The 15,616-nt window shown below is 41.5% G+C and overlaps 3 protein-coding genes across 3 annotated transcripts; 1 reads left to right on the forward strand and 2 right to left on the reverse strand.

The window, feature by feature from the left end:
- Positions 1–3,866: 3,866 nt before the first annotated feature.
- Positions 3,867–5,442, reverse strand: LOC6038108 (inactive peptidyl-prolyl cis-trans isomerase shutdown). The gene is made up of 2 exons (XM_001847893.2): positions 5,333–5,442; positions 3,867–5,273 (listed from the first exon to the last, which is right to left on the reverse strand). The coding sequence occupies exons 1-2, from the start codon at positions 5,374–5,376 to the stop codon at positions 3,983–3,985; spliced, it is 1,335 nt and encodes a 444-aa protein (XP_001847945.2). The 5' UTR covers positions 5,377–5,442; the 3' UTR covers positions 3,867–3,982.
- A 288-nt stretch (positions 5,443–5,730) lies between these two features.
- LOC6038109 (probable tyrosyl-DNA phosphodiesterase) lies at positions 5,731–10,913 on the forward strand. The gene is made up of 5 exons (XM_038257208.1): positions 5,731–5,934; positions 6,000–6,080; positions 6,152–7,229; positions 10,053–10,638; positions 10,702–10,913. The coding sequence occupies exons 1-5, from the start codon at positions 5,892–5,894 to the stop codon at positions 10,840–10,842; spliced, it is 1,929 nt and encodes a 642-aa protein (XP_038113136.1). The 5' UTR covers positions 5,731–5,891; the 3' UTR covers positions 10,843–10,913.
- A 45-nt stretch (positions 10,914–10,958) lies between these two features.
- On the reverse strand, positions 10,959–12,661 carry LOC6038110. The gene is made up of 2 exons (XM_001847895.2): positions 11,636–12,661; positions 10,959–11,574 (listed from the first exon to the last, which is right to left on the reverse strand). Exons 1-2 carry the CDS (start codon positions 12,659–12,661, stop codon positions 10,969–10,971), a joined length of 1,632 nt encoding a protein of 543 aa, XP_001847947.2. The 3' UTR covers positions 10,959–10,968.
- Positions 12,662–15,616: the final 2,955 nt, after the last annotated feature.

The raw sequence follows: 15,616 nt of genomic DNA on the forward strand, positions 1-15,616 counted from the left end.
TCTTTACAAAATGGACTTGGGTTATGGGTTAAGGCAAAGGAAAAATGCAGAAATGTTTCAAAAATATTTTGAGAGACTTTATTCTAGTTAAATCCAGTTTGTCTTTTCAATATATTTCCTGAAAATAATGAATTCATTAATCTAAAGCAGGGTGGCCACCAGATTTGGATTTTCAATTTCCCGGTTTTTTCCCGGTTTTCTCCCGAGGCCAGAAGGAATTTTTCCATATAGTTTTGAATCAAATTACAATGTTTTTTATAGACTGACGTTAGAATCAAAATACTTTTTGAACGCATACACAACTATACCTTTGGTTCAATATTTTTATTTCTCAAGAAAGCTTTCAAATTGAGTACAAAAATTAAGAAGCCGTCTTTAACAGTTTTTAGTCCAATTCCTTAATATCCATAATGCTTGTGATTTTTCATCTCCATGCTCCACAATTTTTCTAAACATAAAATCGTTTTGTATTAAATTTAAGAATTACATAAATTATTACTGGAAGGCAGGAAATAGCATTGACAATGTTGGGTATGAGCATGGGTAGAAAAGATTTGCAAAGACAACAACATTTATGCAAATACTCTTCAGTTTTCTTTGAAAACGCTTTTGTAAATTGAAGAAGAACGATTCTTCCAGAGAAAAAGTGTTATATATTTAAACAATCGGTAACTTAAAACATTTTTTGCTGATCGATTTGGTCTCTTCGGCAAGTATTTAGGTATTGATGAGATGATTTCTAGAAAAAATGTAACTGTAAAAAAAACCCCTCTGAGTTGGCCTGTACTTCAACCCCTCATCGCGACTCCCAGATCGCGCAAACATAAACATAATGGCATAATTTCTCGATACATCCTTTGTATGAGCCGTGCCAAATTTATTGAAAAAAAGAAAAAATAAACATGTTTGGATGTTTTTAAATTTGTGAGTAACGATTTTCTGAACAACACAACCGAAACAGTCAAAAATTCAGTTAATCTTTTTTTTTACGGAATTTTCAGATGAGAACTAAATAAAACCCAACAAAAACTACATTTTTGTGTTTGAATAAAAATAAATAGTGACTGTTTGTATTGAAATGACTATTATGCAGTTGAGCTCTGAAAATATTGTAATTTTAAAATATCTGAAAATTTTATTTAAAATTTAAATTACAATTTTAAAATAAATTTTAAGAGAAAGATATTTTTTCAAATGTTCTGAATCTGAACACAATTTGGTAGGCATTTAACTGTTAAAAGATTCCCAAAAAACTGTATAAAAATATCTTAAATACCAAATATTTCCGACATTTTAAAATTATACAAAAGTACTCAAATCTGATTTAAAAACATAGGCACAAAGTTTCATAGCAATTTGTCCTTAATAATTTGTTTGACTGAGATAGCCAAAAATCATCTTATAAAATACAACTGAAAACAGATTTTTGAAATTCCACCAAATGTTTTACAGTAAAAATTGTAAACAGTCCGTGTCTCGATTATCCGAAAGTTTGAACAATAAAAAAACAATTCGTATTTTTTTATTTTCTTACTTTGAACATCAAATTCGAGTTCAGCGACTTAATTTTAGTCACCTATTAAATTTAAAAATGCATTTTTTTATATTTCATTTCAGTCATTTTGCCCGCTATCTTGGATTTCATAATTCTAAATCATTTTAAAATAGTTTAGGCAAATTTTATTTTTATTTATTTAAATTTTATTTTCCCCCCCTCTTCAAGATTGGCCCGAAAAAGCAGGGGACACATTTTTTTATACATTGAAAATTTTAGTGGATTCAACTGAAATCAATTTTAGCATGTTTGGGCTGATTTAAAAATCATTAAAATTTTTGAAAATTTTCGATGTTTATTTTTTTGCGCTTAAATGTTTGTTTTCGTCATATTTTACATTATTTGAAAACTAATGATTGCAAAACAACTGAACTAGTGTAAAATGCATTTTAAAACACTTTTTCCATGCAAATGTTGAAACTGTGGCTTTTTATTTCAATAATTATATTTTTTATTTTTTTCCGAGGCCCTCGGATAATCGAGTCTGAGCTGTATTCTTATTTTTAACGGTGCACATCAAGCTAAGCTTTTTGCATCACGATTTTCGGTACGCAAATTTTAGTATCTTCGAAATTATGGGAACTATCGGTTATTTATTCCGTAAATTTACTGTATCCAAAAAAAGAAAATAAAACAGATTTTAACTCTTTTTACACTCATATTGTTGAAGGGTTAAATCCGTAAGTTTGACAATTTTGGAATAATTGCTGCTGTGCACCCTCAAAATAAAAATAAATTGTTTATTGTGCTTATGAAATTCAATACTTATTGAAATAAGACTTCTAAAATCATAGCGCTGAGTAAATTTTCTATTGAACCGCGGTTCGGAAAAATTGCAGCTTATCAAACATTTGTTTTTTTAAACCGGGTCCGGTGGTGTAGTGGTAATCGTAGTTGCTTCTCCCCCCTCGCCTAAGAAATATATCATTAAATACTCAACAGAAAAAAAAAAACAACCAAACTTTCCCGAATTATTCATTTAGAATATCTAGAATAATATTCTAATAGAGAAAAGTATAAGTTGAAGTCATTTAAGAGGAATTTGTCGAATTTTAACTAAACTTAAAATATTTTCCCGGTTTGTCAGTCGAATTCCCGAGTTTTTCCCGGTTTTCTCCCGGTGGAATAAATTCCCGGTTTTTTCCCGGTTTTTTCCCGAGGTGGCCGAGGATTCTAAAGGCATGTCGGCATTTTAAAAATTTTGTATTTTGACATGATGAAAACAGTCTGCCTGTCAATATCCATTAATTCTCTCTACAAAATTTTTGAGAGAAAAAGATAGAGAGTAAATAAGGTCTGTCAAAAGTTGTCGATGAAGAGCGAACAGCTAAAAGGGCTACCAACGTTATGAAACGTCATTAGGGTGGTTCTTCATTTCATAACATTTTGAGATCAACTATTTACTTTCTAGAGTTTTTTTTTGAATATCTCGACTTTTTTTTGAAAAGGTCCTATAAGCTATTGTCTTTCATATCCAGAGTTTTTTTGAAAAGGACCAATAAACTATTGTCTTTCATATGTTTATAGGACCTAATAAAAAAAAAACTCTAGATATGTTTACAGGACCTAATCAAAAAAAAAACTCTGGATATGTCCTTTAAACATATGAAAGACAATCGAGAAATTAAAAGTGAGAGTGTGTGCAACATGGAGTTAAACTTTCTGTGCAGTTGCTGTGAAGGTTTCCATGGCACTTCGAAAAGTTTAACTCCATGTGGCACGCACACACTCTCACTTTTAATTTCTCGATAGTTTATAGGACCTTTAAAAAAAAACTCTAGATATATTTACATTAGGGTGGGTCATTTTTTTCGAAAGTGCTCGGATCCGGCTGAAATAAGGTCCATCTTGTACCCATACGGAGTCTCATACCAAATTTGAGCTCATTTGGTTGAAAACTGGGTTGTCGCTGGGGGGTTAAAGTTTACATGGAAATTAGCCGGATCCGAGCACTTTCGAAAAAAATGACCCGCCCTAATTAACATATGTTTATAGAGTTATCTACGTGCGCATGTATTGCGTGTATGTACACGAAAAAGATTGAGGTTAAATTTTGTACCGTCCAGCAAAACAAATGGTGTGCTAGTGTGCGTGACATCGGCCTTAGATAACTCTATAGGACCCTAATAGGACCTATTAAAACTCTATAGAATGTCGTTTTTCTTGACTCCTCGTTATATTTTGGTACTTTCGCAGCTACCCAGTCACGAAATATTCTAGCAGAGCTGGTTCTGTCAGAATCCTGCTAGAAAGTCGTGACTGGGTAATATAACTATAGTTCAAGCTTGTAGAAGGACGCAATTTAAACATATTTTACAGATTATCTTTGTTGTTTATTGTTCACATAGAACGTGTAATCCAAGTTGTACTGGTAATAATAAAAACGTATCGAATCACGGAATGTCCACCAGGAGCTTTGCTCCTCGCTCATTCTTCGTCCTTCTTTGAAGTCGATTTTTTCTCCAGCCGGTAAAAGTCCTTGTTGTTGTCCTTGTACAGGTTCAGCCGCAGCCCAAACTGGTCAGCCAAATCCTGCACCATGTCCATTTCCTTGCTGGTCAGCCCCTCGGGCAGCGTCAGCTGTTTGCTGCGCTCGTCCGCCGTGAACGCCTCCAGCGTGCCCTTCATGGTGTTGGTGAAGCTGATCTGCTCCTCGGTCAGTCGGATGTCCTTGCGCTCCTTCAGGCCGAACGCCCGCGCGCAGATGGACTGCTCGTCCTGGCGGCTCTTCTCCCACCGTTCGTTCAGGATTTTCAGCTCTTTGGCGATCTCTTTGTTGGTCGGTTCCAACTTCTGGGCCTTCACGAGACTTGTTTTGGCCCGGCCGTACTCGCCGAGGTTCATGAGGGCGCGACCTTCGTGGAAGAGGGCGCGCGGGAGTCGTTCCAGGTTGCCTAGTCGGCGGATTTCGTTGATCATGAGACACGCCTTGCGCGGGTTGTCCTTCTTGTTGTAGCACACGGCCAGGCTGGTGTAGATCTGGATGAGAGTTTCGGTTTGTTCGAGCTGCTCGGCTTCGTCTTTGATGTTGCACTGTTCCAAGTAGTTCACCGCTTTGTGGTAGTCGTTGATGGCGTTCGCCACCAGGTTCTTCTTGAAGTAATCCTTGGCGTGATTCCGCGTGTCGACGACCTTCTGCTTGACGACGGCGTACGACCTTTGCTCCTCCGGGGTGAGATTGTCCAGTGCGGCCGCATCTCCCGGATCGGTAAAGCTGACCAGTTTGACTATGAACAGCGCATCGGCTTTGGGCTTAATTCGCGGCTTGCAGCCAAGCTCCCCGAACAGCACCTGGTACCCAATCACAAACTGAGCCTCCTCACTGGGCTTCATCGATTTGACCGCTTCCTCCAGGCCCTCGAGCACCTCGGACTTGCCAATGGTAAACGTCTTGAACTCGCCGCGCATCGACGTGCTGTCGAACGCGTACGTCTCCCCCTCAAAGTACCCGTTGTAGTCGATCTTGACCCGGGCCCGGTCCGGCACCAGCTCGTCCCCCACGCCCGGCTTCGTAATCCGCTTGTAGACAAACTCCGACACCATAAACATTTGCCCGCGCAACTCGTCGAAGCTCTTGTCCCACGGGTTCATAATCTTCCGGTGGGCGTCCTCGTCCTCATCCGCGCTGCCATAGTCGTCCTCCATGAAAAACTCCTCCCCGTGGTCATTGTACTTGGTGCTGATCTGAAACTGGGCGCCATTCTCCCCGAGCAAATCTCTATCGGGAAAAAAAAGCATTAAAAATTCAGGCTCCCACAAAAAAAACGCAAAACTCACGCAATGTTGAGCGCTTCCTTCAGCACGGAACCGTTTTCGTCCATTTTTTCTGGTGTGGAAGATCCGGTACGAATAATCAAGAGTCGCGAATTTCGCCGGTGCAAGTCGCGTGCTTCGCGCTTTTGTAAACAAATATGACTCCGCGCGTTGAAGAATGGCGAACGGTCAGCGCAAAAAGGAGGGAGAAAGAGGCGCGCGGAATTTTGCACGCTTAACAAAAATTACACTTTCCGATGGTGATCTGAGTTGACTGAACAAAAAAACGTTTGAAATGTGCCAAAATCAAACAAAACAAAGTGTAATTTTCAGTAAGCGTGTATGGCACGTGAGGGGGCCGCTACTGTCTCAGCTGTCATGTTGCGTAGCGGTTTTGTTTTGATGCGTTTATGCTGTTTTGACAGCGGTGCCGATTGTTTCTCTAGGTGGCAAGCCGAGTTGTAAATTTTCAGAGGAAAATTCGTGTTTTTGTGAAAAGAACATAATAAAGAATTTGCTACCAGTTTTTTGTGCGCTGTTATCAGTGTACCTGTTGTATTTTGTTACTAGTCTTGTAATTGTTATGGCTGATAAGGACACCAACAAAAGAAGGACTTTCGACAAAGGTCAGTATCAAAGCAAGGATAAAAGCTTGGACAAATAATAGTAAATCAATTAATTTTATTTCCAGTACCTACAAAGATCTGCCAGTACGGAACGGACTGTTATCGCAAAAACCCTAACCATTTCAAGGACCTTTCTCACCCACACCGTAAGTCCAAAAATCCTTTCACACGAAATGTTTTCCCAAAAATTTAACAACTTTCATTCTATTCACCACAGTCGAATCCATCCTTACGGAATCTCCCAAAGGTAAATACCGCATCCCGGACGAGCTGTCCATGAGCCGAGAGGTGGTCGCGGAACAGCTCAAGATCATCGCCCAGTTGTACCCCGAGCTAGAGAGCAACCCTCCGGCGAAGCAACCCAAAAAGGACGATACGCCAACAGCGGTCGAAAAAGTAAAGGCCGCGACACCGCCCAAGCCGGCTAAAATGGCCTCCAGTCCTCCGAAAACCAAATCACCTGCGACGACGAGTGGCGCCCCTTCCAAGGGCAATGCCGTTGCGGACCTGTTTGCCGAACGCCGCGCCAGGATGGCCAAACAGCAGCAGGAACAGAAGAAGGCCGAAGCACCTCCTCCTGCCCAGCAACCGTCGTCGAGTCAACCGCGCAAACCGACTCCACAAACGGGAGTGTCGCTGAAGAAGGTGATCCCGCGAAACATCCACGACTACTACCCGGTGGTGGCGCCCAAGGGAAAGATGGCCGCGAAACTCGCCGCAGCAGCTCCCTACAACATGTTCTTCACGACCATCACGGACGCTCCGGTGACGCATCGGGAGCCCCTCTCGGTCACGTTCCAGGAGCTCCTAGATCCCAGCTTGGGCGAGTTGGAGTGCTCCGTGCAGATGAACTTCATGGTCGACATTGGTTGGCTGCTGGGGCATTACTTCTTCGCCGGTTACGAGGATCGTCCACTCCTCATCCTGTACGGCGATGAATCGCCCGAGCTGAAAACGGTCTCCACCAAAAAGCCCAACGTAACGGCACTAAAGGTGCACATTGCGACACCCTTCGGAGTTCACCACACCAAGATGGGACTGTACGGCTACACGGACGGATCGATGCGGGTCGTCATTTCGACTGCCAACCTGTACGAAGACGATTTTCACAATCGGACGCAGGGCCTGTGGATCAGTCCGCGGTTGCCGGCCCTGGCCGAAGACGCGGACACCGGAGCGGGCGAGAGCAGGACGGGCTTTCGGGAAAGTCTGATCACGTACCTGAACTCGTACAAGTTTGCCCAGCTGGCGGCGTGGGTCTCGCGGATTCAGCGGACCGATTTCGGGGAGGTCAAGTAAGTGTAAGAATTAAATTATACAGAGGGGAATCAATATCATTTAATTTGCCAAAAAACAAAATTCAAAGCAGTCAGAAGTTCTAAAAAAATCTAAATTTTAGAATTCAAATATAAAAAACTCATATATTAAAAATAAGAAATTTAAAAGTAAAAAAAAATGTGGAATTCGAAAATTTAGAAATTAGAAAATATTAATTGCAGAAATTCAATTAGAAATCACAAAAAAAAATTAGATTATAAAATTCTTATACGTCAAGGTTTCAAAAATTGATTTGCAAAATGCAACAAAAAATTTATAACAGAAATTATTTAAATTTAGAAAACCAAATATTTAAAAATCATGAAATTTCAACATTCAACAAAAATTAAAGTTCAAAAAAAAATTTAAAAAAAATGATAAATTTAATTTCAACTAAGTTCTAAAAAAATATAAATATTTTTTTTAAAAGCTATCTAAAATAAAAAAATAGAAAGTTATTAAAATTTATAAATCTAAAATTTCAAAAACCCAAAATTTTAACATTGACTTTCTACTGCCCAAACTTTTTTTTTTTCCCCGTGTTCAGGTGGTCATGTTGAGCAACTTTTGTTCTGCGAAAAACTTTACTTCTCTTGTTTTATGTTTTTGTTGTTTAATTTTTAGTATTTTAATCTGCATTTATCTTGTTTAGTTTATGTTTCTTTTTGGTAGTATTTGGCCTATTCTACCACCTACTATCATTACATTTTGCCTATCTATTTTTTTCATGTTTTCAGTCACTTTTTGAATTTTTTTGCTTGTTTTTCACATTTTCTGCTATAAAATGGCACTATTATTATTTAAATTGTAAATAAATGGGTAGAGGCATAGTCTGGGGCACTAGAAAAATTACTGCATACTTCTTTTTACTTAAAATATAAGAAATGATAGTAAAAAACACTGCTAAAGTTGACCTCTAAAAAAATTACATTTTTTAAAACATTGGCAAAGTCACATAAAACAAGTAAAACTTCCAACCCATAAATTTCCTAAAATTTTGAGAGTACTTCTTTCCAATGCTTTTTAAAGATCAAAAATTGGTTGAAAAAATGATTTTTGGCGATTCTTTAAATCGAAGCCCATCTAAAGACGGAGTTGGGTTGAAGAGGGTTAAAAAAATCTGAAATTTAAAATATTCCATTTAGGTAAGTTTTTAATTAAATTAAATTTAATAAGTTTAATACAAAAAATAAAAAAAAAACTAATGTTTATTATTTTGTAAACTGTTTGAATTTAGAAATGAAGAAATTTAAAAACCCAAAATTTCAACATAAAAAAACATTATGTTACTGCCCAGGAAATAGATAGGCCATGGTTCTTGTTTAAGGCTGGCACGGAGCTCGGAAAGAACGCAAAAATCCATATTAAAAAACGCCCAAGAAACGGTCAAGGAACGGGTCACGAAAGATTTTTCAGATTTTGTTTTTGCTCGAATTAAAGTGAACAAAAGGTAAAAGCCAAACAGTTCAATTCTCTGGCAGAATAACTCAAAAAATAAAATAATTAATAGGTGATTCATAAACTAAAAAAATGGAAACACAGAATTTTAGAATTAGAAATTGAAAAAGAAATTCAAAACACAAATTCAAAAAAATCAGTTAGTTTATACATGTAAAAACATAGAAAAAAATCAATAAATCACAAACTCAAAGCCTCAAAACTTCAAACAATAAAAAAATAAGTTACCGTCAACTGGGGCGAATTGGGACACATGGGGCGAATTGGAACAGCAGTTTTAACCATGTTAGAGCACAATATTTTGATTTTTCTGGTTGGTTTCGGATAGAACAGACTCAGATCAACAAAATGTGCACATCCATTTCCAAATTAAAAACCTTTAAGTGCTCTAAACACTGCTGTCCCTATTCAGACTGTAGTCCCGATTCACCCCAGATGACGGTATGTCGTTTAAAAATTCAAAAATTATTTTTTTTAAATCAAAAATTAAAACATTTTAAAGTAATCAAAAATTTAAATATTCAACAAAGTTACAATTAAAAAAAATCAAAGAAATTATAATTTCAAAATTATTTAATTTTAAAAAAAGTGTAAATCAAAATATCAAAAACTCAAAAATAAGAAATAAAAAAATCCAGAAATCAAGGAATTAGAAAATTTGAAACCCAGTCCGTACTCTATTGTCCAAAGTTCTCGTCAAAATTTGCAATCTCTAAATTCTATGAATTAGAATTTCTAACCTTAAATATGACTCCAAAAATGTCTTTTTTATTATTTAAGATGGCGGTGAAAATGGCAGCATTTAAGAATTTAGAAAACTCCGAAATAAAGGAATTTAAGAATTTAAGAAAATAAGAATTTAAGAATATTAGAATTTAAGCATGTAAGAATTTAAGAATTTAAGAATAAATGAATTTAAGAATATTAGAATTTAAGAATATAAGAATTTAAGAATATAAGAATTTAAGAATTTAAGAATATATGAATTTAAGAATTTAAGAATTTTAAGAATCTAAGAATTTAAAAATTTAAGAATTTAAAAATATAGGAATTTAAAAATTTAAGAATTTAAAAATTTAAAAATTTAAGAATTTAAAGGATTTAAGGATTCCAAAATTTTCAAACATAAGAATTTTAGAATTTTAGAGTTTTAGATTTTTTCAAATATTAGAATTCAGCACTCGTATTAAAAATCTTCTTTTTGCAACTTGTTGCATAAATTACTATTTTTGTGATTCGATTATTTTTTCGTGATTTTTTTCCGAGGACTTCGGAATTCGGATAAACGAGGCAGGACTGTAATAAGAAAACAAGTCTGAACAGAACAAAAAATCTCTTTCCAGCGTCTTCTTCGTCGCCTCCATCCCCGGCGGCCACCTCAACACGGCCAAGGGCCCCCTCTGGGGCCACCCCCGGCTCGGCTACCTGCTGGGCAAGCATTCCGCCCCGATCGACGACGCGTGCCCGCTGGTGGCGCAAAGTTCCAGCATCGGCAGCCTCGGCCCGAACCCACAATCGTGGGTCCTGTCGGAAATCATGGCCAGCTTCCGGCGGGACTCCGCCCCGATCGGGTTGCGACGGGTGCCCGCCTTTCGGATGATCTTCCCGAGCTTCTCGAATGTCCGGAACAGCCACGACAACCTGCTCGGGGGCGGCTGTCTGCCGTACATGAGGGCGACCCACGAGAAGCAGCCCTGGCTGAAGGATCACCTGCACCAGTGGAAGAGCGACTGCCGGAATCGGACGAAGGCGGTTCCGCACATCAAGACTTACTGCCGATGGTCACACCGGGGCCTGTACTGGTTCCTGCTGACGTCGGCCAACCTTTCGAAGGCGGCGTGGGGCGTGTACAACAAGTCGGCAAAGTTCGAGGCGCCGCTGCGGATCAACAGCTACGAGGTGGGCGTGCTGTTTCTGCCCAAGTTTGTGGTAGGTTGCGGAAGGTGCTTTGAAGATTAGTTTTTTTTCTATTTGTCGATTGTCTCTCTCCAGATTGACGAAAACTTCTTCCCGATGGATTCGAAGAGCAGTGGTGACAAAAAGCATCCCGCGTTCCCGATGCCGTACGATGTGCCGATCATTCCGTACGCCCCGGAGGATTCACCGTTCTTTATGGACTATTTGAGGGGGTGAATTAAGAGTATTATGGAATAATTATGTAACTTATTCGCATCTTTACACTTTTTGTTCAATAAATATACCGATCAAGTTCTTTTCTAATTCTAGTGTTTATTTTATGAGATAAGTAACAAAATTTCCCTACTTGGCGTGCTCCAGCTTAACTTTGCACAGCTGATTAAGGATGACACGCAGCACTTCGTCGTTGATCGTGCTCTTCGAGTTGGAAATTGAGTTTGCGTGAAAGTCCCGCAGGTGTGGGCACAGGCCCAGAACCATGTTCGCTAGAGAGTGCGGCATTGTGCCCAGATTCATGTTTAGAATGTTCAGAGTTGGCAGACACTGGAACGGGCAACGGGTTGACTTCTTGAAGGTGATCATGTCTATGGACAGCTTCCGCAGCAGCTTGAGCGTTCCGATAGCCGTCAGAAAGTCCGACCAGGTGTCGAAGAGGTTTTCGTATTCGATGATTAAGGTGTGCACGTTCGGCGTCTTGGCAAGGAACTGCTGGAGACGGTTGTAAGGAAAGTAAATACCCTCCAGGTATAGTTCCTTCAGATTGGGCATTCCACCGTCCGGAAAATCGAACTCGTAGGCACTTATGTTCTGCTCTTGGTAGCCATAAAGCGCGAGGCTTTGAAGCTTGGTAAAGTTGGACAGACACGTAAGATCCGCGCCGAAGTACGGACCCACATTGATTGATAAATGCTTCAAATTGGGCAGCATATGAACCATTTCGTTGCGAATCTGTAAATAAAGTACAAAAACAATAATTTAGGAACATTACCGATGTTGTTTTTATGCAAACCTTTTCTACGATAAATCCCAAATCAACGACTTCATGAATATCAAGATACTCCAAAGCTGGATACTTTTGGTAAAGTTGAACAAGCAGTTTGTAATCCACCGGATCATCCAGCAGCGCCACTTTCTTCAACTTTAGGCCATCAAGTTTGAGCAGTTCGGTAACGATTTCATCCGAAGAGTTAATGTAAAGTTCCTCCAAAGTGTTGCGCAGGTCGCCGACAAATTTAGCCATTTCCAACGGCTTGACGCAATCGTCGTGGTTTCCGTAAAAGTTCCAGGTGAGCCGCAGGGATTTCAGGTTGCGGCAAACATCGAGAAAGACTTCCGACAGCTGTGTAATATTGCGTCCATCAAGCGTGAGCTTCTCAACCTTGTCAAGCCGAAAGTTCGCCGGATCGGGACATTCACTGGTTTCATCGTAATAGAGCAGCTCAATGACTTGAAGATTTGGCGCGTGTTTAAGCATTTCCAGCAAATTCGGTAGGGACACTTTGCAGCTGCTGAAGGAAACTTCAACAAGATTGTGTCCAAACGGTGGCCACCACGAGCCAACAGAGGCAATTTTGCTAGACTCGAAGTTAGCTCGATGAACCGGAAGCAGATGGGCCGGTTTGTAGTCTTGATCAATGGTAACCCTTTTCGTGAATACGACAGTCAGCTTGTCCTTCAATGAACCACTTCCGTCCACGATGTCCCTCCAGTGGCGACACACCAGTCGAACCTGCAGCAGCTGACGAGGGGACAGTTCCGAAAAGATCCCGGTCCACATCTCCGGTGACAGCACCGAAGGATCAAAGTGTTCTTCCGACACCTTGATCACCTTCCGCGTTCCTCCAGGAACATCCGGACCGCCGCAACGCTTCCAGTTCATGGGACAAAGCTTCAGCTGGCACTGGTCATAGAACCAGTAGCGCAGATCGGAACCGCTGATTAGGATGAGGCCGGAAGTGGAGGCGCTTGACGGCGGGACGGTCCGTCCGCAGGGCCCGTTGCAGGTAACGGTGTGGGCCTCCGGCGTAGATACCATTCCGGGTTTTATTCTGTCCTGGAACACTTTAGCAGAAACCGCAAAAACTTAGCGAACAAACGTCAAAAAAGAAGTTAAAATATTTAATATTGAGGGGTGAAGTCGTCTTGACATAAAAGATACTTGACATAAAACCGAGTACACCCGTACTTCCCAGTCACGGCGTTCTAGCAGGATTCTACCCAGATCGAAAGTCCGTAGACCCACGATGTTTTGTAAGGCAACGATGTTTTTCGAAAATTTCGATGAACTGTATGCTGCGCGGTAGAGTAAAAGAGAAGGCATGATTTTGATTTTCATCGAAGTTTTGCAAAGCATGCTCTCTCGCTCTTTCGTGATTGCGAAAATTTTGAAGAACTGTCAAACTGCCAAACAACCATCTTGCTTTTGGACATTTTTTCAAGTCGGGAAAATTTCGGAAGAAATTTAGCTTTACGGTGAGTCAATTCTTGTATTTCTGAGTAAATTTGATTAATTTAAAGTTCTCCTTATTAAAGCCGTTCCGATCTGCTGCTAAACAAAAACAAGTCCGTACCTGAATCGCCCACCGGAACCTGCCGGCAAGTGGTGACCCTCGAAAGGACAAGCTTTGCCAGAGATGCCAGCTGAGCTCAGGAAAATGGGTCACGGTGTTCAAATGGTAATTAGATCAGAACGCTCGAGTTTTAAATTATTATTAAAAATCATTACTTCCAGAATTTCAACTCCAAAGATGCTCCCGGAACCTGGTACAGATCATTTGCAAGGCAGTCAGCCCATTAGCCCTGGTCAGTTCTCCCAGCATGAATCATGCAAATCTCCGGAAGGACATACGGGACATTCACTAGGAGGAAAAGCTGGGAACACTGCGGGAAAGTCTATCAGCAAGAACCTGCCGGCTTTCTGGTGCGGAAAATTTGCAGATTCGTCGACAATACTGCATGGCCAGGCAGATAAGAAGGTTCAAGTTCGGCGGCTATTTCCGGTCTTAGCAAAATGAGATCAAGGAGTAGAGAAACTGCACCTTGCCACTGTTCCGGAAACAACCAGTCGGAATGCAGGAACTGGTCCAGCGAGGAGTTGGTTTCCGTCTCGTCCCGACGACGTGAACGAACCGATAAACGATGGACCTGGCCAATAACCTCCCCGCCCGTTGACCACAAGAGCGAAATAACCATGATTTTGGCAAGTTTTTCTGATTTTTGGTAATTTCGTTATAGCAACTGTTGATTTTTTTTATATAGATTCTTCACAGTTATAGACGTCTGGTTGATCAGACCGATAATAGCTTGCAAAACGGGCGTGCACTTGAACCTGCCCTAGAAACGACAATTTGGACGTCGCAAGCGTTGGCATACGCAATACGAATGCGTCCAGGTTCGGTTGACGAAGACCGATTCACGTACTTGTCCATAACAAGCGGTCCAACGCGGATAGTTCGCCATACTTCAGAACCACTTCAACGGAAACAACGGTGGAACAACCTCCCGGGGCATCAGCTGCTGAGTTCGAACCGGAAACGGTCTTGCTTTGTGCCACTTCTTTTTCCGAGCAGAATGTGAAAGTTAGTGGTGTCAAAAGCCGCGACGTCGTGTCTCACATGATTCTTCCGCTCTGATAATGGTTCCGTGACAGTAATCATCACACCAACAAAATCCCGGTTAACATGAGTGAGGTGCCGTCCACGATAGTGACGAGATGGACACAAGTAATGCGTCGGCAGTAAGGATGCCGGAAGTTGATCCGGTTGACGTGGACATTCGCAAGCAAGATGAGGTCAGGTGGAAGTTCCGGATCGGCACCGCCTCCATCGGACGGTTAATTTTGTCGGGACCGATGAACGATGACTGGGACAATCGTGGAATGCGAAATAACAGTGGCGTCGGAGGCGGATACAACAGTATCCCCCCGAGCTTCGTATCGGACGGCTACGGGGCGGTACAAACCATCTTCAATCTCAACGCAGTCAGGTGGTAGATATCGTGACCCCTACGGAGAAGGCGATAGACGATCGTGGACAAATGCAACCTCCAAGGTTGGCCAATCAGCAGCAGCGAGACCAGCACCGGGATCACAACGATCACCCGCGGAAACTTTCGACGGCGGCGGCTCTGTTCCAGGACGAGGAGCTGCAGCGCATCGAGGCTATCATCAAAGAAAAGGGCTTGGCGAAGGACGACGATTTTGACTGCAACCAGAAGCTACAGTTTGTCGGAACCGAGCCCGCCGAAGGATATGCCGCCACCAACTAAAGCAACAACAACAAGCAATGTGAACGCGAACGCTAAGAGCGTGAACTGGCCGTCCGTCAACAGCAGCCGCCCTCGCAATAGAATGGCCACGTCAGCATCGGAGGTAGGCCAAGGAACGTCTCAAGTTGCGTCGCGAAGAGGACCAGCGAAGGGAGATGGAACGCAAGCAGGCCGCGGCCAGGAAGCTGCAGGAACTGGATCAGAAGCTGAAGAGTAAAAAGGATGAAGACGGAAGACTGGGGTCTTCACCGGTCAAGCCCGTTCATGAGGATCAGCAGAACGACCTTCCGCCTAGGTTGAAGAAGCGAAATCCTTCCGGAAATAGTCTGTAGGGAAATCAACCGCAGGGTAGTTTAGGAGAACGATCGCCGAAATTAATTCAATAGGATGATGAAGATGAGGCGGTGGCCGTACAACGCGGCAGTTGAATCGAGGCATAAGCCGCAACGCCAATACTAGATTAAAATCTGGCCCACGGTCCTAGAAATTCTCACCCCAGCCGCAATCCGGAATTGTCACGCGTGACGGCCAGCCGGCTTCACTACAAGATACTCTAGGGCCATGGCAGAACATCGAGGGGTCCGCAGCGCTACCAACGGAATGCAGGAATTGACCTCACGAGCCGCAACTTGCTAGTCGCGTTCGGCCCCAGCCCGGCGAAGCGTGGTAAATAAAAACGTGAATAAACGTAATTATTTTCCACAGCGCTTCAATACCGCAATTG

This window comes from Culex quinquefasciatus, chromosome 2 (genome assembly GCF_015732765.1).
Source record: "Culex quinquefasciatus strain JHB chromosome 2, VPISU_Cqui_1.0_pri_paternal, whole genome shotgun sequence".
NCBI lineage: Eukaryota > Metazoa > Arthropoda > Insecta > Diptera > Culicidae > Culex > Culex quinquefasciatus.